This window comes from Empidonax traillii, unplaced genomic scaffold (assembly GCF_003031625.1).
Source record: "Empidonax traillii isolate 1590-97213 ecotype Southwest subspecies unplaced genomic scaffold, ASM303162v1 scaffold277:size2070623, whole genome shotgun sequence".
NCBI lineage: Eukaryota > Metazoa > Chordata > Aves > Passeriformes > Tyrannidae > Empidonax > Empidonax traillii.
In genome coordinates this window covers 1,549,350-1,574,453 of record NW_020955470.1, presented here as the reverse complement: position 1 = coordinate 1,574,453, position 25,104 = coordinate 1,549,350, and the positions used below count along the sequence as shown (strand labels likewise).

Sequence of the window (25,104 nt, the reverse complement as noted above, 5' to 3'; positions counted from 1 at the left end):
CATAGCCTCCGAATTGCTCTGGATTATGTTATAGCAGGCATCAGGGTACCTTTCAGCAAAATACTGTGCCACAGAAAAATACTTTTTAGAAATGCTCTAGTGCTAAGTGCTTTTCATCTTTTGCCATGAATTAAAAGCAAATATCTTAAAATACCTCTCAAGATGTTTAAAAATCATCAACAAAGTCAGCTGTGCTGCTGGTAAAACAGGAAAAAAACCCCAAAGAATGCAACATCCATGGTTAACAACTGTGATTTCAATAAGCCTGACTTTACAAAGCATCTTTAATCTCAGTGTTTCCTTATTTTTGATCATCAGGCTATTTAGAAGGCATGCAGCTCTCCTCATAAAGTCCACCAGGTTTAAGTCAAGAGGATGACCTTTCATTCAGGTGTTTGCAAATGTGACAGAGATGATGTGCAGCTTCAGGATCCTGGTGGGGCTCTCATGGATAAGGAAACCCCAAGGTTACCAGGTAGAGATGCAATTACCATTGTTCAAATGCACACTCACAATCCCTGCCTTGAGCAGCTCAGCACAGCCACTATTTTAATTTTTACAGTGGAATTGGAGGACATAAATCTCTTCCTGTGAGTCCCTTGCCTTCTACACAGTCTGAGGCCTGCAGTTTCCCTGCTGACTCCTTGCAGTGACCTGGGAGCCACCACTGCACACTGACATACGTAATTACTTTTAACTTGCACAAAGGGTGACTACCATCTGGAGCGTTGTAGCTGGTGGGTTTTACCAGCATGGAAAGGAAGAGAAGGAGCCTGCCTGACACTTGGGCTGTGCATGTTCTCTGTAGATAATATAACAGGCTTTAAATTCAAATGCTAAAAGGCTACAAGGGCACCTTTCTATAGTACAGCATGAGCTGAAGGGACCAGCAATAAATGATGACAAATAACGGATGATAAATTACAGGAGGTGCCTTATACACCCACACTGACATGTCTGCAAGGTACCCGCTACGATTTGAAGTCATGCAGGAGTTAAAAGTGTGACTTCTTCTAATTATGAAAATCCCATCCAAAGGGACGTGAGATGTTCTCTCTGCCGAAGAGCTGACATTATTTTTCACAGATACTAAAATGAACTGAAGGCTGCAACACTGATGATTAATTTGCTTTTAAACAAGCATTTTTAGGGACTTTAGAGGTAAAGTTTAAACAATGAATCTTCTTTATTTGAGATAGGATTATGTTAAATATAGAGGACAATTCCTTATATCAAATTCAATTACAAGTGCTTCAGTTTTAAGCACATACAGACAAGATGCTGAAGCACAGATGTGCTCACTCCAAAAAAAAAAAAAAAAAAAAAAAAAAAAAAAAAAAAAAAAAAAAAAAAAAAAAAAAAAAAAAAAAAAAGCAGAAAGAAAAAAAGCAGTGCCCAGTTTCCCTTCTCTTCTCTAGAAGTGAGCTGATTGTAAATTCAATCACTGTGCCCCAAACTGCCAGCAAGCTAGCAGAGCAGCTCTCCTCAGAGGGCTGCAGTGACAGCACAGCTCTGCTCTGCTCTGTGTTTGGCAACAAAGAGCACAGGAATGACATCTGATGCCCAACATCACAACTTTAAGACACAGTCAGATGGCTATTATTTTCACTGCCAGAACTAAACTTTATTTCCATGTGTGTTACATACTGGTATTTGAAGCCAAGTACATTAAACTTACTTTAACAGAGGATTTAAGTGAGGAATATTTATTCTTCCCTAAACAAGAAGGAATGTAAAAACCTATAAGAAAAGAACTGTTTAAGCTTTGATTTGATTTTGGCAAACCAAACAGTTAAGTATTCTTCTGTTCTCTCCTCAGATCTTTCAAAGTACCAAAAAAGCATCTTTTTATAATCATGCAGCTGAAGAAAAAAATAGTATTACAAAATCCATTTCTTATGCTAAATATGGTTACAAATCAGAGTATTAAACACAAAATTCCCAATTCTTATTTTTAAATACAAATACTGTATTATATTATGAAATGGGGATAATTAAAATATATCAATGACTACAAATCTAGTAATTTAAAGCAAACAAACATGCTGTTTGCTTTCATGTGGAAGAATTAGGATATTGTATGGTTCAAGCACTGCAGTAATTTTTGTCAACTCCTTGATGCCCAGAATGTCAAACCACCAAACACAGAGACAAGTATTCAAGTCTGAATAGCACCAGGTGTTTTTCTATTTTTTTTCTTTTTTTCTCTTTTAGAGATATTAACATTTAATAAAATGAGTGACGTTACAACTTTCTGAAAGTGACATGCACAAGTAGAGAATTTCCTTTGAGTTTCCAACTAATAAGCTGAAAGTTTTAGACAATACTGAACGATTACTAATGTATTTCATGGTACACAAGAAAACAGTGCTTCCACAGTATATCCTCAGTTCTAAAGTACAAAAATATCAGTTATGGGTAGTCAATAGTTATCAAAATTTTTATTGGTACAGAATGAAAGCAGCATTTACTTTATTGTTTTTTAAACCATACATCATAAAATTCCCTAGTACACATGTGGAGGAGTGAAATAAGCTCTGTACTATTTACCTGCTACTGATCCTAGAGTGAAATACCTGCTACTGATCCTAGGTCCAGATTCAAAATCTTTCCTGGCCAAAACCAAACTATATAATTAATAGCAAAGGGAAGGCAGTTCCTCAGTGTGAAAGGTCAGCATTTAGAATCTTACTAAAACACTATTTTTGAAACAATACATCACTTAAATGTATAATTACATACACTACAAGTGAGAAACAGGTTTTTATTAACAAGAACTATTGAGACTGGGCATAAATATCTTAACCACAAACCCTAGAAATATTATGGATGCTTTGATGTGGCCATTTTTGGTGAGAAGATAAGAATAATGAAGTATGGCTTTTCAAGCTCCCTCTAAAAGCACATTTTGTAAAATTTTGTAGGTTTAAATTATTTTAGAAGACCCCTAACATTTTTCAGTAACATTTTATACTAATTACAAGCATTAATTACATCAGTACATTAAGCCATTGGCTGATAGCTGATCACCAGCATAACAGGAGCTGTTTGCTTTTGCTGTAGTTTTTTGTTTCTAAGTAAGGGAGGTACTTTTCTAGTGAGAGCCATCCTACAGTACTATCAAACATTTCAGAGGTTACTACATAGCTTCTCAAATAAAATCCTCAACAATTTTTTTTTTTTTCCAGCAGATTCTTATATCAAGCATATGCAGAGAGCAAATACAATCAAGTGCAGACAGTTCAAAACTATCTCTCAAATATACTGTTTTACTGCTACCCTCTGCAGAAAAAAAGCCCCTCCTGGCCCCAAAGAGATGGGGCGAGAAGGGGAAACAGGTCTGCCATTCATGTAGGAGTTTGGCTAGCATAGACTTTTATTAAAGTTGTTAACAAAAATAGTTAAACATTTTTACAATTTAACATCCAGTCTGACAAAAGGCAAATCAATGAAAAAAATACAAAAAAGTAAAAAAGTGCACTACCCAGTCCAGTATTTTGCTTTAAAGTCATGTCACTTACAGCATATGAAAAATAAACCCAGAAGTGTAATTACTTTAAAATACACCGCTTCCATATTTCATTATTTTACACATATATTCTATAGTGGAAGAGGAGATCTCTTAAAAACTTTACTCTTAAAATATTGAGGTGCATATACCAAGTGGGATAGACTTGGCAAGTTAAGTTGCAGTAGAGAATCCTTTCAAATTTGGCATTTCACTTACAAACCTTACTGTGCCAGCAAGATCTGTAGTACCTAAACCTTCTAGTAAGAACAGTAATTTTGTTTAATGCAGATTTACTAATACAGACAACTACAAGAAATGGTGAGGTCAGCAACTCTACGGGATCTTAAGGAGCTACGAGTCCTGATTTAGTTGTCAGATGGAACAATGTCACAACAAACTTTAAGGCCATGTTTTATTTGCTGATTAATGGACAAAAGGCAATGGATTTTCCCCCCCACTAAATATTTTCTTGAAAGTCTGTGCTCATAAAAATCATGAAAAGTTGGAAAGACTTAATTATTGAAACTTTAAATATATTTTACACAATCTTGTTTGTACAAAAATACAAGTTAAGTATAAACATAAAGCAATCATGATAATTTTATGTAAATCCATTTTGTGATATTCTGTTATATATAAAAAAGTTTCTCAGCTCTGTCTCATTTGTGAAAAGATCAATACCAGATTGAATCACTACTGGCAAAGGGCCCTAAAAAGCACACTTTAGCATTAAATATGTTTTACAATGTAAGTACCGTTTCCTGATTTCATCTTCTAAAGACTGGCAAAAGATAGGGCAGTATGTCCATAAACCAACAAATAATTTGGCTACAATGTCATAAAACACAAACACACAAATCTGTACAATAAACCAGTAGGTATGCAGTACGAACTTGTTACACACACACATACACAGACATGGAATGGAACTTAGTGAGACGGTGTTTGTAATTCACTGTTCTTCAGCCTGGCATTTTGTCTTACTTCATCAAATGAATATGACTTTGTTACCTTTCCATTCTTAAATACAGTGTGAAGGAGGTCCTGCAAGAAACACCATTGTTTTAGCAAGAGCAATTTGGCAAATGATGAAACAACACAAGTTACGCAAACTTGAAAGTGAACACGCAAATCAAGGCTGGTAAGACTAGAGCTTGAACTATCAAGGTAATCTTTACAGCTTCTTCCGATATTTTTCACTAACGCTTAGCCAGAACAAGGGACTTGGGCCATCCTGGGCACAGACAACAGCTTTATGCTGGGTAATCCCTTCACTGAGATATCTACACCTGGCCAAAGCCAAATACACATTAAATATACCTTGCTACAGTAGTTTGTAAGAAAAATTACACTCAACTAATCAAATACAACTGATTTTTTACAATTTAATATTAAATGAAATATTTTTCCCCACTAGAAAAAGAAAAAAAGATAAAACAGCACACTGGGAGGGCAACAAGCACATGTGGCACCTAAAAGTCAGCACAACAGCAACACTGAGCAGTCCCTGTGCTTGGTGACCTACTGCAAGGACCTGGAGCTTTAGGGAAATGGCCCCACAGAAGAGGACATTTCCCTGACATTCCCAGGGAGCCCCAGAACCTGTACCACACAAATGACCCTCTCTAATACCCCAAGACCAAAAAAATTTTAATAAATTATTTCACCTGTCAAAAATGAAGGGACTATATATTGCCTCATCTCAGAGCCAAAGTCTTATGGTTTGTGTTAAAGAGATTTCTCACCATTAGGTCCTACCCTCTCCCACCCTGCCCCAGTCTCTCTCGGAATGTTCATCACAAACCTATGTGCATGCATGTGTATATATAATTTTGAAACTCTTTTTTCTTAGATCTTTGCATCCAGAGCACAATATCTACAGCGTGTATAACTTAGGGGTTTTTATCTTCAAATTTCTCAGAGATCTCAGTTTTATCCTTACTGTTACATAAAACACTGTGCCTACTAGCACAGAAACAGGCTTCTGTATACCAGAGAACTCTAGGAACTTCCAGCTTCCAAAAGCCAAAGTGCAACTTGAAAACTTATTTTCAGTCCTTTTTAATTTGGGCAGAAAGTCAACATGCAGTTAAACATTCCAATGTTGCACACTGAAAAGGCAAGAGATATCAAAGTGAAAGCCTAAGGTTGGCATAAAGTTTGTGTTTATTTCACTGAAATAGCATTTCATTTTGCAATTGTTAAGAAGTCACAGGGAAACTGCATTCCTAGTTTAAATCTACAAGTTTGAAAACTGGGCAATTATTCTGTGTACAGAGCATTAACCCCTGAAGGAACTATTTAAAAAATCTCAGTGGGGAAGTAGAAACAAATTTTAGTTACATCTGTCCCTCTTCCACCTCCAGCTACTCAAATTGTGCAATATAGCCCAAACAAAACTACTTGGGCAGCATACAGTCTGCAACATTGAGACATCAATTTTGGGGAAACAGCAGCAATATTCTCTTGTTTCTGAAGACAAACAAAAGATAAAGATCTCTAATTGTAAAGCAGGAATATTCTACTGTCATTCTGACATTCTGCTGGTTACCAAATTTGGCACTGGGGACACTTTTGAGATAATAAGATGGGAGTTGAACAAAAAGACAATCAGAAATAAATTTTTTAGTTATAACCTGCTTTTTTCTCAGTCTATTTTTGCATTAAGAATGATGCAATACATTTCTAAAATTCATACCTGTCCATACTCTTCAAGGTCTCCCTTGCCCTCTTCGAGTGTCACATACTCTCCAGTCGGTGTCCTATGCAATGACAGCCGTCCTTTCTTTGACCTTTTGTTGGGATCAGCCACGGGATCCTTGAAGACATTTACCTAAAATGAAAAGAGTATTTTTTTAAACAGAAAGGGCTCTGTGGGACTTGTGTACCTAATGCAGATGGCAGTAATGTAACAGGAAACGTCAAACAGGTTTTCAAGTGGGGAGGCCTCTGTTGAAAGCATAATGGTTCAAGTTGCACAAAGACATACCCCGAGACCGTTGGTCACCACGTAACTACATTTGAAGGAACAGTTTAAGAGATCTCTCGTTAGTTTCTGCAACAAAGCTCCACCAGATCCAAAGGCAATATTCTCGATACTCCATTTATTCTTCTTCATTCCCTCCACAATCTAATAAGAAAAAGAAAATCATGATGGAACATACTTTTAGGCCATGCCATTTTTCCATAAAAATATTATACTACTTAAACAAAATGCTTTTACAGACAATTAAGCCAACTAACATTCAGTTTCCAGGAGATGTATACAATAATTCAATCAATACTTAGCACCCTGTTTGCATTTTTATTTACAGTTTCAGCATGGCATAAATACAGAAAGCTTTTGCCTTAACACTGTTATCATGCCAGCATATATACTCTCCAAACTAGGGTGGCACAGTAATGCAATGCCCAGAGAAACAGAGCTCTAAAGAAAATAAAAGACTTCATGATAGTACTTCAGAGCCTTTTAATTTCTTGGAATTGTGGGAAGACCTCAAAGCAGGGCATGTATCCCAAAACAAGGCAGTCATCTTGCTCATCAACTCCAGAAAGTTATTACCCGCTCTGAGCAATGACTTGTACAGAGCAGCTCTCTTGAAGACACATTGTCTAGAATTAGATTAGCAATTTATAAGACAGGAAATGAAAACATATCAAGCTGCTCTAATTTTGCTTTGCCACCTTCTCAGGCAGGTACAGATCAATGTGAACTGCACTGCAAACAACAGTCAAGGTAAAAATTACTGTATCATTTCCCCTTACCCTCATTCTCTCCAGACAAACATGACATCCTCTAGCCTGGAGTAATGGGTGCTTGTTTAGTCATGCTCATAAATGGCCAAGATTTATTTCCCTGATCTGTTACCTTTACAGCAGCCTGAAATTATGGTTATAACCCCAATATAGAGTTCAAACACTCTCTTCTCCATACTAACAAAAGCAGGTGAGAAAACCATAGTGGGTGAGATAGCAATACACCATCTACCCAGAAAAAAGAAAGGTGAGAAACAGAATGGAAGGACATAGTTTATAGGGAACAGTGCAGAGTTTCAAAAAGCAGTGTCGTTAGAAATCTGGTAATATTTTGTGCAGTCTCAGCCTCTTACACCAAGAAGAAATGCCGGAGTAACACTGAACAGGACTGTTTCACAAGCTACTGATGTCAAGCTGCTTAGGGACAGCTAAGGACCATAAAAAAAAAAAAAAAAAAGGTAAATCCAACTTCAGACCATGGCAAACTGGAAGTATAAACAAAAGCGCATATTACTATTTTGTTTATCCACTAAGTCACATGTAGACTGCCTTCACAGTTACTCTCAGACTGAATGCCTGGCAGAGGCCAATCAACAGGAGAGGTGGACAGCAGAGTCATAACCTTCTGAGGGCATGCCCTGAACACCTTCTCACTATGTTTTTACCAGATATTTCTCCTCAGTCGAGATCTTACCAACGAGTTTCCATCATTCCAGTGGTACCAGTTTACTTGGCCTCGCTCAATAAGTCAAGCAAAATGAATCTCAAGCTCTACCACCATGACTTCCACTTAAGAGAAACCTTTGGAAGCTTTGTATCCTGAAAAAATGGCCAATCAAGTATGTGGCAGTCTTGTGGATTTTAGCAGTAGACATCATATCCTTTCAGTAACCATGTGCAAAAGGAAATTCTATTTTCAAGTGATTAGATTCTCCTGGAAGCAGTTAAAAGAGTACTTGGGGAAGATAAAGGATTAAAATTAATTAATTACTCCTTGTAGCATCTCTTAAGCAACTGAAGATGACAAAGGCATGGTAAAAAATGGGATTTTGTATACCCTCTACTTAAGCATCATGCCCCATAAGAAACAAGACTTAGCTGGGCCTGGATATGGAATTTTCTTATCTACACTGTCTTCTGAAGAGGCAAATGTAGGTAAACTCCACCTGGAGTCTGAACAAGTTCTGTCCAGACACTGACCAAGCCTGAAGCCATGTGAACTGCTGGCCAAACCTGAGCCAATACCTTCTGCTCCTTTTATTATGCAGTCTTATAGCTCAGGTCTGACACTGAACTTGCTTGAACATGCCTACAAAAGGTAGCACGAACTACATATATAAAAACCCTACTCCAAGGCATGTGATTCCTAGACTTCATGTCCACTGCAGGTTAACTTGCAGGTTAACAGATGTTACTGCAAGTATAGCATAGCTGGCCCATGGCTGCTTAACCTTTCTTGAAGAAATGTGAACCCCCTTTCAACTTGCATTCCTGCTCTCATTTACAGATGGTTTGTTCATCTTGTGCTACAGGTGTAAATCCTCACTTACCCTGGGTGAAGATCTGGCTTCTCATTTTCCTCTCTCTCAAGGGCATTTCCTTACTCAGACTGATCTTTGTCTGGTGAGGGGTCAAGAGAAATCAGGACTAAGCTGAAAGAGAGCTCTGACTGTACCAATGACTCACAGCAAAGGCCCAGGTAACAGCTTCCTTAGGTACAGGGAAGAAATGGGAAACAGCAATAATAGGGAAGAAGGAGCAGATTTGAAACAAATGGAGCCTCCCCCAAAGGGAGAAACAATAAAGAAGAATTTCTTGTCTCACACTTTCAAACCTATATAGGGAGAATAATTCAGGTGTCAAGGTTTTGACCAGCTTTCTCTGACGGTTATGAGCATGATTAATACATCAACTGTGACTTCAGATTAGAGGATTTTGTTTGTATAAATATTTAAAGATATCTGGAAATTGAATGTTCAAAGAAAATCCTTTGAAAGTGTAGTATATTGTGGAGTTAGCAGATTGGAATGATTTTAAAAAGTGAAAATGCAAAGAAAGTCAGAAAAGTTTCCTTACCTGTTCTACCAGCATCCCCTATTAAAACAAAGAATTTTAAAATCCAGTTTATACTCTGAGTTGTTTTCTATATTGTTGTTTCATACTTTGGATAGCTAAGTGAGACTTTGGATAGCTAATTGGTTATTACCCATTCTGGATTTCCCTATTATACCCATTACCTTTCCTCTGATCTGTAACAATAAATCATGTCTAAAATCTAACACTGATGTGGAGTAATTTGAGTAATGACTTGCATAGGCTACAAGGGGGAGGGAAAAAACATGGCCACAACAATACATTTGTTTTGTTTATGTAAACTCCTTTCAGAAAAGAATGAATTATACTTCAAGGGCTGGTTTGGTTTTGGAGGGTTGTGGGTTGTTTTGGGGGGTTTGTTTGTGTTCGTTTTGTTTGTTGTTTTGGGTTTTTAAAGGATAAACAATTATACAATCTTCTGAAAGTCAGCATGGTAACCTTGGTTTTGCTGACACAAGAGGATGAAGAGACCCATGAAATGTAAATACAACTAAAATTAGGTTACAAGATAATGGTCATTTTGCTCCAACAAAAATTGCTGCTGTCAAATGAGAAGTGTCTCCTTCCTTCCTGCCTGTTTCTCCCAGCTCAAAACAACAGTTTATTTTCTCCTGTGTAGTGCTGGTAAGTACTAGCCCCCCTTTTTGGGACAAATTAGTTCACTAAATTTAACTAAACTAAAAGTGGTCACTTTTGGCCGAGTCATTTTGCTGCTACACATGTGGTTTAAGTTAGTTTAATGACCAGTGGTTCAATGACAAACAGTTGCCATGAGGCACAGCAAGATTTTAGAGTCAGAAGAGATGAGAAGGTGCCACCAGGCAGCAGGGAGTTACGTCTGCTCTGTATGTCTTGTGGAACTGGATCTTCTACTCTCTTCTACAACATCTTACAGGTAGACTTCTCATAATCAGCTGCAGCTTGATAAGGAAAACAGGTAAACAGGCAGATCACCTGAATAAAGAATTGCTCATCGTGTCTCTTATCCTTCCCCAACAGCTGTTGCAATTATTTTCCTACTCTATTTAGAACATGGGGAGCAGAGCATTTTTCACTCTAATGCAAATATTTTAAATACTAGTTTTAATATTTTGACTAGAATCAATGCTATATGAGCATCCTTGAATTTTGTCCAGTATAACCGACAAAAAGTAACCCGAGTTCCTTACAAGAAATTAGTTTCTTCTCTTTCTTTCCTGTGACAACTCATAAACATCACAACCACAACTTAGTTTGCCTAGCACCAGCATCAGTCCTGTTAAACCATTGCTGAGAACAAGTTTTCTTTTAAGTGGTTTTTGATTTTTTGTTTTTTTTAACAAAGAGAGTATTTTCTCCTGCTATCTAATGATAAGACTTTCTTTCTAGCTATTAACTTCTCGTGCCTGTGTTCTATCAAGCACACTAACAGAGCTATACGTTCTCAAAAAGCCACATGGGACGAAAAAATAAAGTAAAATAAAATTTACTTTGAAGGGTGTTGGAGGCCGAAGAAAACTGTAGTGCGTGACTGCTCTACAGTTGGCATATCAGGTTACAATCTCAGTATCAACTGCTCTCCAAAGTTTCAAGTGACAAATCTGAGTTCTGTCATTGAGGTTACATTATGTGCCCATGCTAGATACACAAATAGTTTCAGACTAACTAAAAACCAAACCTAGTAAATCTCTTACTCCTAATTTTGAGGAGCAGTAAAAGTTAGCTTTGTTAAGAAGAACCTAAAGATGTGTCAAGTCCTAGAAAGCTAGGACAAGTGTCAATAAATTCAAGTAAAATTGATCTTAAATTTATCCAACTTATATTTCTGTTTTTTAAATCTAATACAGCTGGAGAAGAATGATCAAGGACGAATCTGATAAAGTCAAGTCTTCTTCCTTCTACATGCCCTTTGCCATCTGTAGTCACTGCAGTCTGTACCTTTGTAACCATATTATACTACCTAATATCTACATCTAGTCAATAGTGGAGAATTTATGACTAGTTTCAAAGACACAGCATCTCCTAAATAATCAATTTTTGTCTTGGTGAAATTGCAGTTCTGACTCAGACTCCAGTCTAATCTCTTACACATATTTTTTGGCTTTTCAGTCATCCTTATTCCACTAGTTGCCAAATCAATGAACTCGCTTTCCTTACTCTTGGTTTTAAAAAGTCTCCTTCAAAACTACACCTTCAAAATTTGAGAGCAAACACATATCAGATGGTACATAACTAATGAGCCAAACCAGTTAATTACTATTGCTGTAGCACAGTGATCATGCACAGTGTGCCTTAGACATCAGTGAAAGGACCAAACACAGATTTTGATCTCAATTAGACTTGACAAGCATGATGAAAGCAAACAAAAGGAGAAACGGTGGAAAGAGAAGGGTTACAGCTGGGGGATTAGGAAAATTCCTTTTAGGGATTTTTTTTTATGCATCTTAATAATTTCCTGTGAGTTTTAATGAATTTGTTTTACACATTATGATATCGCTGCCAATGTCTGGAATGAAGGGCAGGGGTGGGGTCAGCAGTCTCTGCTGCAACATCTGACTAGTCATAACAGAGTCCAGATTAAATATCCACGTTGCCAGTGTAACCCTGACACATGAAGAGGATCTCCTACCTCTTGCAACGTGTTGATATCCACACCATCCCCTTGAATAACTCTGAGATATGGTGGCAACAACTTGTAGCCTTTTGAATTTTCTGTAATGGGAAACTTCTTCCCCAAGATCTCCAAGACCTATTGAAAAGAAAAAGAAGGCAGTTCAAAATGAAAATAAAAATCTGCCATTCCAATAAAGAAATACAATTTCCACACTTGAATCATTCTCTCTCTAAAAAAATATAATAATTCCATAAATATACCCACCTAATCATGGTCTAAATCTACCCACACAAATAAAACACATGCCAGTCATTGTGGTGGAAGCCCTTAAAGCAGTCACAGACCATACGGTCTTTATGAACTTGCACCCAAAAGCTAATCAGGACCATGCTTCCCTCCTTTCTCCCTTTGCTTGCTGTGAATTTTTGTTATTAAATGTGTCAGCTGAAGATTCTGCTCTTCTTTTGACCTCCTTTAAGACAATGGATGAGGCTTTCAGTTTTTTGTGATTTTGTAAGCCACGAATACTTGAAATGAAACACTTCCGTTAGGAGCTTTTCTTATCAGCTCCAGTAAAGGTCATTCTCAATTCCTATTTGTGACACATCACTTGCCCCAAAGGAAAAAAAAAGTGTTAAAGCTGTATAGATCCAATTTGATAGAGTACCAGTGTACCTAAAATTGCCCCTACTTTCTTATTAGGACAGTGCTGACAGCTACTCAAATTCAGAGGTATCAACAGCTTTTATTATGAAACTGCAACAATCACTATGCTCTCTACAGAGCAATAAGGCAAGAAGCGTTTTTAAGCTTGGAGGTTGTGCCACTGACTTAAATGCACATCTTAAAAAAGGGAGAAGAGCATTAAACTTGCATTTGTAGCACAAAACAATGATTTAATACAGGATGCCAAGATACCTAAACTTGGTGGTAAGAAGTTCTATTGACTTGCATTTGTTAATAATCAAATATTTCTCATTGTATTTGTTATTAAGTGATGAAAATTTTTCTTTATAGAAGCATTCCAGCAACATTACATCAGCAAAACTGGTAACAATGCAAGAATGTATTATGCAAGAATGGGTTCGATGAAAAATACTAAACTATTTAGACTGCAGAAGAGTTTCTATATCTATGCTGAGGTGAACCAAACATTTACATTTTTCATAAATCCGAATTAGCCAGCATCCAATATATACGATGAATATCAAGTTCCAGTATTATGTTTCTATGTTTGCTAGCCAGTCATTACAAAACAAATAACTGCCCTCCCAATCTTGTATACAAATGATTTCAAGACAGGATTACCTTTAAAACAGTGTCAAGGGGATTCCCAGAATCTGGTCTAATAATAAGTGGTGCCTCTGGACTCCGGGCTTCAATTATATGTCTTAGGTCATCCCCCCATATTTTTTCACAAGCGTTGTAAATGTCGTAGCTGTCACTAACCACAGATACAGGCACTGAAGAAAACTGTGTTACTATATGTTCAAAAGCATCTTTTTCATGATCTTTCCCCCAAGCTGTTATGGTACTGCAAAGGAAATTGAAAAATTCATATTAGAGTGGCACTTGTACATAAAATCATACGTTCTGTATTTCCTAAAAGCAACAGTTCAAGATAATGATAAGCAATGTGATTATAAGATAGCATAAACTATGTGCTTATCAGCTCTGTGTTGCATGGATAATAAGTCTATATAATAAATAAACAGCACCCTGAATTTATCTTTGGCACTTCAGACAAACTCTTGGCACATGAAATTTCTTTCACATGTAAATGTGATTTTTTAATTTTATTAACATTTGTAGAGAGTTTCTCTTTTAAGTCTGAAATTCAGACAGGGAACTACAGATGCAAGAACAGAACATCTGCTCTGGCAACTTCACACTACAAAATGAGAAGTTAAGAATGAAGCACCATATGTTAGAAAAATCCTAAGAAGAAAACAGAATTTATTTTCATTTTTAATAGTGATATAAAACCATTATTCTCACTCGTATAACCATTCTTCCAGAGGAACCTCAGGGCATTACCCTTGGTACAAGGGTACAGGCAAGCACATAAACCAGAGTTGCTGAGAGCAGTAATAAGTTACTGAATGCCAGCTGATCTGCAGTAATTGTTCTGTACGTGGCTGTCTCAGACCAGCTGACATAACTGACTTTAATAACCTGCACACAAAGACCTACAAATGCTCTCAAGTACAGCATAAGAGTCAGTGGCATTGAACTTATACCTTAAAATTCCATCCTTAACTACTGTGTGGACAAGCCTCAGATCACGGTAGTGAGGAGACAACACAAAACAAACTTGTCTGCACAGCGATTGAGGCAGTTCCAGGAACAGCCCTGCTGCCATGCCAGAGGAAAGCACCACACTCACATCACCACCTCACACTGGAGATTGTGGAATAGTGTAACAATTGTGGAAAAAGTTAGGTCTCTTGCGTGAGACCCTTTTTGTGTATTAACTTGGAAAGGGCGACTGCAGTCTGCATGTGGCAATGCAAACTTTATGTAGGGCAGTTTAAGCTGTCTGCTCTAATGTCACCACTTCAATATACTGAACAAAAGACGTTTGATCTCGACTCCATGTGTTGGCTTTCATTACAAAAAATTTTATAGTTGCTTGGGCCATCATTTTTTTAATTTAACTGTAGTATTAAGCTAAGCTAAGAGAAGAAATTTCAGACAAAATGTGTCACTTCTACTGATCAAGCAGGAGTTCTAGAATGGCACTAAGGCAATGATACTCAAAGTTCTGTGAAGCAGTGCTCCTTTAAAGGTGATCACTACCCTACAAGGACTATTCATGTAAGCCTTTCTATTATCTGTCCTGCAATCCTAAGTCAATGCTATTAAACTGGCTTTTGTGCTCAATACAAAAAACACAACCTTCTTTTATATTCTGCTCATTTCAATGTGTAGATTTGCAACTGAAAACCAAGGATTTGCATTCACTCCTAACCTGGTGCAGCATTTGGATATAAAAAAATAGGAGTTCTCCCTCTCAAATGTCTGAGATTAGTTCCTTACTCTCAAAAACTCATTCACAGTTCTTAGTGAGAGATCAAGAATTTACCATTGGTTGAAGTGGATATGCTGATGGGAAGCTTAAGAGCAACTACTTCTGGAGGGAGAACATGATCTGTGAAAGTTCAGAATTGTAACTTACATGTTTTTTTCAATTTATTATTTTATGTTTAAAACCAAACTTGAAGTTCATAATTTGAATCCTCAAAATCTACAACCTATAAGCCTTCAAGTCTATTCTAAAAAGAATAATCCAAATTTACTTAGACCTGATAAGAAGGTTATAGTTAAAAACAATTAAAACATATTTCTAGTTAAGACCAATCATGCCTAGAACATGCAGAGGCATCAGTACTCAACTGTAGCCCCTACAGCTGGATCAATCATGGCTAATACTATATGGTATACTTCTGGATACAAAGACGGATAAGAAAAAAATTACATTTTGTTAAGCTGTTTTTAGAAAGGCTTATCCTAGCATCTTACCTGTGTTCAGCAGCTGGAACAGAATATCCTGGAACTGGATCTTTTGTACCATAGTACTTTTTAATTAATGCAATTCCCGCTACAGTGTCTGTTCCTTTGAAGTTCACCAAATGAGCTGAAGCTCCTATGCCTGCAGTCTGAAAAAGATGCAACTTTCAGTGTCCACGTCAAATACAGGAACCTAAATCCAGTCACCCCCTAGCACCAGTCGGCAGTCAGCAAAACTCTGACTTGGTTCTTGTTTCACCAATACCCTCTTCGTGCATTTACACAGGGAAGACACAGGCAAAAGCTCTCCCAGTCTAGTGCTTACAGTTCAGACACTTACCTACCCACCCCCACCCCAGATCTCCCCCCTCCACAACCAGTCCTCAGTGCTCTGTGCATTCACAGCTTCAGTGCAGAACAGGGACACAGATACCTGCTACAATCCATCATAGTTAGGAACAATTAGACTTTTCAAATTATTAGACAAGTAGTATTACCTCTTGTGAAGAAACTCCTCTGTAGCCGAAGTCATGCAGTTTATACTCCAGTCCTTCTAAGCTGCCAGAAGTCTCTAGCAAATATTTGGCCAAAATCTTTTTCTGCTCTCTAGAGTTTGTAGCCACTGTGATTGGATACCATGACTGCACAAGAATAGTCTAAAACAAAACCCATCACAATATTAGGTGTACGTTTGCTTAGAACTTAACAATGCCCACTTGGCATTTTAGCAGGCACAAAAAGGCCTGTTTATTTTCATTCCCTGTTCAGAAAGTACTGATTCCTCCAAAGTTTGCTTTGGGGCTTAAGCAATTAGCCCTTATAAGGCAGATGAGGTATTGACCTTCTCAGGAGTTATCACTCCCAAACTACTGACACACAGTTCCTCCATCCTCCTTTTTAGTGGACAAAAATACTGGTGAATTTCCTGTAAAATTATTACAGTCTCCTGCCAGGTGGCAAAAGAGGATGACAAAAAAGAATCCAGGCTTACTAAAAGCAGAAAATGAAAGTTGCCAGAGATTTCCCTTAAAGCAATAAGGGATTCAGCCTTTAATTTAGGTGTATTAATATTTACTTAGAAAAAACATATTAAATTTCCAAAACTGACCTCAATCCAATTTGTAAGCCAGTAGCACTCTGGATCTGTGTTTTCTACTGTGAAAAGAACATTTCCTCTGGGAATTACAGAGCCCTCAGGAACAGCCTTTATTTCTATAGGAAGATGGCCATCATATTTCTGTGCAAGAAACAATAATATTGTTAGACAATAGGAAAGATTACCTCTCTTTTTTATTTGACTGCAATGAATAAAAGTCAGTTCTATGAGTTTACTGATAAAGCTTTCTTCTTCTTCATTTCTTTCAACCCTAAAAATAATAAACCCACTAGCCCAAATAAATGAGAAAATCCACTTTTGTCAAAAAAGGAGGAAAATCCTGTAACCTAAAAACCAGTCTCTTTATCAAAATAAATGATGGTTATCAGTTGTATTCCTTGTGCAAACTGAACCAGGAAGGCTTAAGCATTCTATTTAAATAAAATAGTTCTACCCACAGAACAAGAATATTTGCTACTCAGTTTTCTTCAGTGCTTTCACATGAAGTAAGCTAAAAAAAAGTGTAGTTACTATCTAGACCTCCAAAATGTCTCTAGTTTTGCTTAGTATAGATGTGTGCTTTGTTAATTTATTACAGCAGGATCCATTTAATAACAATTTTAAAGACTATTTTTCATCTCAATTATTCACTAAACACGGAATCTCATATTGAAGTGTCTATTCTTTTGTCAGTCTGTCATCCCCGAAGGACTAAACATTGTATGAAATATGCCTTTTGGAAAAGAGTAACTTGCAAACAGCAACTCTAATAGAGTAATTATAACTTTCTGAAGAGTTCTGTGAGCTAAACTGGCAACACTGATAATGTTTTGGATGGCAATATTTTTTGACAGAAAGCTTCTCATGAGATATTCTTTAAAGGCAATAAAAATTGCACCAATTCAGAGAAATTACAGATTCATAAGTAGCATCAAAACATATTCTCCAGTGCCCAAAACACATCAGAAATCTCTTCTACACTGGAGTTTAAAAGTCTATTTGAAAGTGTAATAACCTAAAGCATATTGTGTTTATACCACACAGGGTTTAGCTGTCAGGCATGGAGATATGTGGATTAACAAAGGACAAAAAACCCTTCAAAAAGGCTCAAAATAATTTATTCATGATTCAAAGAAGACAAAAGTATAGTTAAGTGAAAAAACTCCAAAACAGATTTCAAAGTTACTGTAGGTGTTGATTTTGTCCCCGGAAAAAAGCAATGTGGTCATTCCACAGCTTTGTATTATAGCCCTTCACAAAAATTTTAGATAGAATCAACTTGTACAGTTTGGGGCTTACATCTCTATCGCTCATCAGTTCCTGCCAACTCCAGCCTTTACACCACCCCGTTATTCTCCGGGAAATCTGTTCCTTTTTCCACCCCTTCACCCTGTCAGTATTTACCCATTCATCTCTCGGTACAAACCGATACATGAACATTTCAGATTCATTTTGGCACTTCATTCACGCAGCTATTGCACCCTCCATTTTACCCAACACATCTGAGGCAACTGAGCTAGAGAGCAAACAGTGGCAGGTATGTGAACACACACTAGAATTCAGTGAGCAGAAACAAGGGCTCTGTGTGCATTTAAGGGCATACCAAGACCCAAAGGGTACATACACTTCCAGTTTGTGAGCCACTGGTATCTGAGATCAAGATGTGACAATCATATTTGGGGTTTATATTTACATATATATATACACATACATATGATTTTAATAAAATCTGACAAAGGAATAATCAATGCATACAGGGGTATGCAGGAAGGGTTTTTTTGACAAAATCGAAAGAGGAATGGACTTAGTCAAACCATGTTAAAACTCAGCAAGGACAGACATGCAGCATTAAAAGTGTATTAATTCAGTTTATCCAAGGAGGAATCAAGTTTACTTTAAATACAGATGAGAGCAGTTCACAATGTATAATGTAGCCTAAACACAAATATGAATCGAAGTCACATTTGTAGTTTCCTGAAATGGATGCAAGTCCTCTACAAACCTCTCCATAACTCCCTCTTAGAAAACTGGGAGCTTATTTACCTTGCTGCCATTTGAAACATTTAGTTGAAATTCACTCTTGTCTTGCACAGCTATGGTCCACCCCGGTGGCAAGATGACATCCAAATATAACCATAGACAGATGCCACCATAAAAATACATACAACCAAGGTATCCAGGGAAAAAATAAATGCAAAGGACTCAAAAAATGTACTTTCAAAAGCTAAAAATATCCATTCACCAGAACCCACAATGAAACTTAGCATTTAATTAATCTGAAGAGATTAGAGAAGCTCTGATGAATGGTATTGGTCTGAATCTGCTGCTTTTACAGAGAAGAGATGTTTGCAATTAGTTGAAGTCTGACACCTTCTTAAATTAAAAGGAAAGAGGATAATTGTGGAAAGACTTAATTTGGAAGGTTTTGTGTGTGAGAAGTGCTCAAGCCTTGTATTTCATAATAAACTTCAGCTTTTATATCTCTGAAAAATTTAGGAAACAACTGAACAAAACATGCATTTACTGGAACTATTTATACACCCAAGAAGTTGTAATGCTTTCTGCATTAGAATAAAAATTGTTATGATTAGTTACAGAAAGAAATGTAAATGATGCAAGCAACCACTAAGTGCTATATTACACATGGAGACTTGCCAACAAGCCCCCACTTACATGAGCTGGCTGATGGCAGCCATAAATCCTTATTACCTGCAAAGCCGTATTTGGCATCTGAAAGGATGAAAATTACTTTTCTCTCAAGAATTATAATTATATGATTATTCTTTGACAGCTGCTACTCCCTGTACACAAAACATGAAAAGCTAAATTTATCCAGTCTTTACTATCAAGATTAAAAGGAGAGACTGTTGTATTTATTCTACAGTTGATTCAGAAATCCTTCATGACGATCTCAAACTATTTCATGATTTTTTTTTTTTTACCTCCAGAATATAGTTCCATCCCTTTTCATTGAAGACATCATCTTGAAAATGCTCCCTATATACTTCTTTGGCTTCCTTGATTTTCTCTTTGGTCACCACTTTACCTGTAGTTTCAGAAACAGATAAAAGCTTAGAAACTTACAATGTTCATCAATTGATAAACTAAATAACAAAAAGGTTCAGGCACAGCAAAGTCACTTTGCCTTCAACAAAGACATGAAGAACGTGCCAAATGCAGTATTTAATTTATTATATAGATTAGGATGCTCAAGAAAGCTACAGGGTAAAATACACTTGTGGTTTGCAGGTGACTCAGAACAATTTGAGATTATTATTCTTTTATGACGGTCAAAACACTATCAAGAGGTTTGGTAGTAGTGCTTTTCCCAGAGGAATGTTTTGATAGTGCAAGTTGACACAAGGGTTAAGCCACACTGCTCCAGGGAGAATCCCCATGGAGAGGTGTTACAACCAATCTTTGACTGACCACTTTGTGACAGGAGCCAACAGACAAAGCACATGATTTGAATAAGCAGTGCCACTGCTCTAGGGTAAATCAGCTACCTTAGAGAACAATCCTCAGATTGCTAAAGACAAAAGAAATAAAATCATCAAGTGTTTTGATCATAAGGGAATTTCAGTCTTTGGCAGGATTGGCAGAGATATTTATTGGCTCAAGATAAAGATAAGTAAGCCATACGACTAAAGTTTTCCTTTTAAAGCTTGGCAGAAGGCAACCAGCATTCAGGTCACAACAGGTGATACCTGTACACAATGCAGAAAAGCAAACAGCGCCAAGGAATTTTCAGATGATACTCTTAAAATTAGCACTGTTAAAACCATTTTCACGTGTAGCTGCCATATTCCATGATCTAAGCTGGGGGGCATCCAAAATGTAAGGAAAATTTAAACCATTACTGGTTTACACAGTAAACAAACCAGCAAATACAGACTGAAGTTTATGTTCAAAATGCAAAATGTGTTTTCCATTGATAGTTCTATTGGTTTGTGAATCTATGCATAGTGCTGCTTTATTTCCATTTATTTCAATTTAGCCCGCTGAATTTGGGACATGAACAACTCTTCATTTTTAATATATTATTGGCATAAATAAAGGTAGTAGAGAGGTGTCTGAATTACAAAGGGAATACAATTTTATGAGGGTGGACAACTTATTTTCAGAATCACATAAATAAGATCTTATGCGTGTCACTACTTATGGTGTACCAAGATAACCTGGAATTGTTTTAACTACAAAACTACAAGTTCGAGGAAAAAAAAGATATTTATTTAAAGGTAAAGTTTTACTGGAATTTGAGACAGTTACCTTTTAAATATTTATTCAGAATGTACTGCAAACCATAAAAAACAGTTTCTTCATATTTCACTTTCCTTAGTTTGGAATTTTCAGTCTTCTTTTCACGACATTCAAAGTAGGAATATACTTTGCTTGTGTTAGGTGGATATTGCTTGTAGTGTGTAACCTACATTAAGAAAAACTTCTGTAAGACCTCAAAGCATCACTACATCAGAACACAGAAATCATATTTGGACATTAAAGCTTAAGAATAACTCCCAGCTCTTCAGGACTGTTATTATTTATCCTTTCACTTTCTACACCATAAGTATTTAGGAAATTTCCACAGTTTTAGCCTCCTTCAATTTTCAGTTCATTCCATATGGTATTCTTTACATCTTTATCAAGTCTTTTCCCCCTAGAGTAATTTTCACAGTTAGCTCTTCCCCTCCCCTTATGACTTTGCCTTGATGAACTGGGAAAAACACAGGCTAGGATTTTAGAAGCAGCACTGAACATTGACGTGCCAGGTCAGTTTTTGCTCTCCCACACTTTGGCCAAGTCTAATAGCTACGGGAAGCACAAAATTCCATGACACTACCAAATACCTGTAAGTATTTGACTGAAGTTTTGAAGGCTACAATCCCATAGTTCAAATAAAACCTAGACTCAAGAAGGCATTGACAACATCCTTCACCCAAGCATCTCATTCAACATGAGCAGACTGGGTCTCTCAAACCATACTTACAAACCTGTTGCTGTCAGTAGTGCTGTTAAAATCTACCCAGGGTTTGTACCTCCCCACAATGTTTGCTCAATGGATTTCTTTACCAAATTTGAAACACTTCCCATTCAACACAAAGGAAGCATGAAAAGTTGCTGCCTGTGTGTATTACATGGAAACTGATCATACAAACACACAATGCTATTTTGGATTCAACTATAACAGCTTTTCTTAGCTCCTGATTTTAAATCTAGCTAGAAATTTACTTTGAGTAATAACAGCATTTGAAACAAGTACACTCTAGACATTTAAAAACTGAAACTCAGAAAATTTTATCTCCTAATGTGTAAAAAGCAAACTCCAGGCAAAATCCATAACTCCATATTAAACAAAAAGAATACACAATGACAATCAATATTTAGATTACAGAACACATAAATCAGTGTAAGGCATCCCCAAAGCTGAAGCTATCAAAAGTTTTCTTAAATTATGATGAAAAGTCTGTGAACAAGTCTGTACATTCCATAAGGAAAAGCTGTTCCTATGGCTCAGTACAACACAGTTGTACATCAGAACAAAACTCAAAGTGGTGTGAAAGTCATGTCTGAATTTTTTTCAAAACCCTATCTTTACAGGTTAGTATACGAGTTCATTATAAGTATCTTGTTGTTATTTACTCCAAATAACCTTAAAAATTTCCAGTATCAGAAGGAATTGGAAGAAGGATAGTTTTACTTCTCCCTTCTCGTCCTGCTCTTTTAAATGCACCTCCGACATTCTCAAAATAAAATATCTGAAGGTTTCCCATATCTGTATTGCTAAAACTGTAGGTTAAAGGATTTTAAAATTTCAGTTTTCCTTTTCCTCTCAACTATCATATACATTTAGTATTTCACTCAGTTTGGACAATGAACTAGACCACTCAACTGAATTTTTTGGTTCTCCTACACCAGCACAAAGCTCTTATGGTTGTGCTTCCAATGCTGCAAGGAAACGTTCAAATAACGACAAGGTCAATTTTCAGATCATTTCATTGTCTTTACTTGCACAAGGTTTTCAAGGCCAATCAAATCAAACCCAAGCTTGTCATTGCAAGTTTTCTGCCTTCACTTCAAACAAAGCATTGCACCACAGGCATTTAATGGAGCACAAACCTATTCTGTTACAATTCCACAGCCACTCAAGAGCAGAATGCTTAGGAGTAGTAATGTTAGACGCAAAGACAAAACCTGGCTTTTAGATTTAGTTCTAGCTATTAAAAAATGTCTCGCTTCACAAATTATAACATGTCCTTTCCTAGTTCTGTGCAGAACTTCCAAGGAAGTACATCAAACTGCCAGCTCACAGAAGACTCTCTGCATGATACCATCACGTTTAAAGGAAAATAAAAAACTCCGTACAAAAGAAAACAAACACACATCCCCCATCTCCCTTTCTTTACTACGGAGCAGACAAAAATAGGCTCCGTTTGACACGTCTTTCTAACTAATGGGTATATGAACACACACACACACTGTCTGCAAAACAGAACTTGAGAGCTGAAATCAGGCTGAAATGCTAACAGATTTATCCTTTATGTAGCATACCTGGGGACACAGCTCCTCCTGACTACCTTGATGACAGTTTCAACCTAAAGTTCCTCAAACATTAAATCACAGGTTTAGCTCATTTTTCTGACATGAGACTATACCTTAACTTGAAAATACATGTTAGCTAGTGACCAGAAAATAGTTATTTCTAGACATTGAAACATACATGAAAATTTTGTGTAGGACAGAAATGTCATTTTGTTGATTTAGTTGCTTTAAGTACTTGAAGGAGATAATGAACTAATTTTACAAGTTCCCTGTGTAGTATTCAATTATATTCCTCACACATTACAATCTATTTAAACATGGAAAAATACACATCCCTGACAATTAAACTATTTACACCTGAGCAAGCTTGACACCTGTAATTTTAAATGTGCTTCTTCTGACATTCCACAGAGCTGCTAGTTTTACCTATAGAGCTGAGACACTCTTTTAAGGACTACTTAGTATTTCAAGGCACAAACACAATCGTAAAAGTACCACACAATGTCAGAGCAGCTGATTGTGTCAGCTGTCATTTCTGGACTACTAGGCCATGGAAAAATAATACCCATCTACCACAGTGGTGGTCAGGAGGTTTGGCATGTACTGAAATGCCTCACGGTAAAAAACAGTCTGAAAAAGGATCAAGCTCTGGGAGTGGGGAGAGTTCACAGGAAACGAAAAGAATGCCACTGAAAACAAAACAAACCAACCCCCACCAAAAAAAAAAAAAAAAAAAAACACCCAACCCAACACTACGAGGCACTCGGACAATGAAGACTATGCTTCAAAAAATGCCTGATCTTTCCCTGTTGTCAGATGAAGCTTTCCATCTTTCTGTATCCTGAAGAAAAGTGGAAAGGACAACAGGGACAATCTACAATATTTGAAATTAAATTCTATGTGACTTACAGATTGAGACAGTATTGATAAATTTATGCTTTCAGTTAGGGGATGACAGAAGCAGGACTTGTACAGACAGGCTCTTGATAGGTAGGAGTGACCATAAAGTCAATAAGAAATGCCTTCTCTTCAGGGGGGGAAAAAAAAAAAATCAAACAGAAAACCAAACAAAAGCCTCTTACTGGGATTAGGAGACCCTTATAAGAAAACAACCCTCCCAAATATCTTCAAAGGTCTTTTGATGTTTAGTTCAAAGGCTGTAGTTTAGGTTTTGTCTACAAAACATATGACAAACAGCCTTAGAACAACTACCTACAAGACTATGTACTATAACTGAAATGGAGCACTTTTATTCCAGTTGTGATAGCTCCTTATTAAATTTAATTCAAATAAAGATATACTCTGAACAAAGAATACTTCCACAAGGAGTAAATCTATTTAACTAAATCAAGTAGCCATTCGAGAAAAAGCACGAAGCACAAACTGCATTTAGATCAGCCATCCAAAAAACAGCCCAAGCATTAAGAGTTAATTTTTAAGAAGGAATTAATGGGTATTCATCACAAGACAGGGATGACTGAGGTAAATGCTTCATTTCTATAAGATATATAAGAAAACTTTAGTATTAAAAAAATAAATATTCTTATAATAGACAAGCTTTTTTGGACATGATATCGCAATGAAATGACTTTAAAAGGTTATTTAAGTCTATACAACTCAACCATTTAAAACCATGAGAAAAACAGATGAGACGTGCAGAGGAATCAGGCATGGCCAAAAATCTCCATCGGTGGTTAATTCCTGGTGCTCCCCTGGGTCAGATGCTAACATGAATTGTCTTACTACGTAATATTTGCAAACATTGTGGAAAGACTGCTTTACCTAAACCTTTATGAGATTTAGCCAATGGAGCAGTTAAAAGCAAAGTTTGCCAATAACCTGATGGAAAACAATGACATGAACCAGTATTTAAGAGCAAAGGGAATGCTCTATCAGATATGCCTCACATATCTGAGGGAGACGAGACATAATAAACAGCAGTTGTAAGGCAATGCTGACCCCTTTCAGGAAAAAACCCCAACACAACAGTGACTAGCAGTTATA

The 25,104-nt window shown here is 36.8% G+C and overlaps 1 protein-coding gene across 4 annotated transcripts in view; it reads right to left on the bottom strand.

Annotated features, from left to right (window-relative positions):
• Nucleotides 1-1,608: 1,608 nt before the first annotated feature.
• Nucleotides 1,609-25,104, bottom strand: part of NAMPT (nicotinamide phosphoribosyltransferase) — a 30,402-nt gene continuing 6,906 nt past the window's right edge. For 2 of the 4 annotated variants that reach the window (XM_027890079.1, XM_027890081.1), the window contains exons 2-12: nt 20,830-20,986; nt 19,503-19,606; nt 16,573-16,701; nt 15,962-16,120; nt 15,477-15,613; nt 13,263-13,488; nt 11,970-12,089; nt 9,344-9,361; nt 6,501-6,641; nt 6,210-6,344; nt 1,609-4,555 (exon numbers count right to left, since the gene is read on the bottom strand). In XM_027890079.1, the coding sequence (XP_027745880.1) occupies nt 4,442-4,555; nt 6,210-6,344; nt 6,501-6,641; nt 9,344-9,361; nt 11,970-12,089; nt 13,263-13,488; nt 15,477-15,613; nt 15,962-16,120; nt 16,573-16,701; nt 19,503-19,606; nt 20,830-20,986 (1,440 nt within the window). In that variant the 3' untranslated portion in view covers nt 1,609-4,441. The remainder of the gene's footprint in view (nt 4,556-6,209; nt 6,345-6,500; nt 6,642-9,343; nt 9,362-11,969; nt 12,090-13,262; nt 13,489-15,476; nt 15,614-15,961; nt 16,121-16,572; nt 16,702-19,502; nt 19,607-20,829; nt 20,987-25,104) is intronic. The other 2 variants (XM_027890080.1, XM_027890082.1) reach the window with 1 other exon arrangement.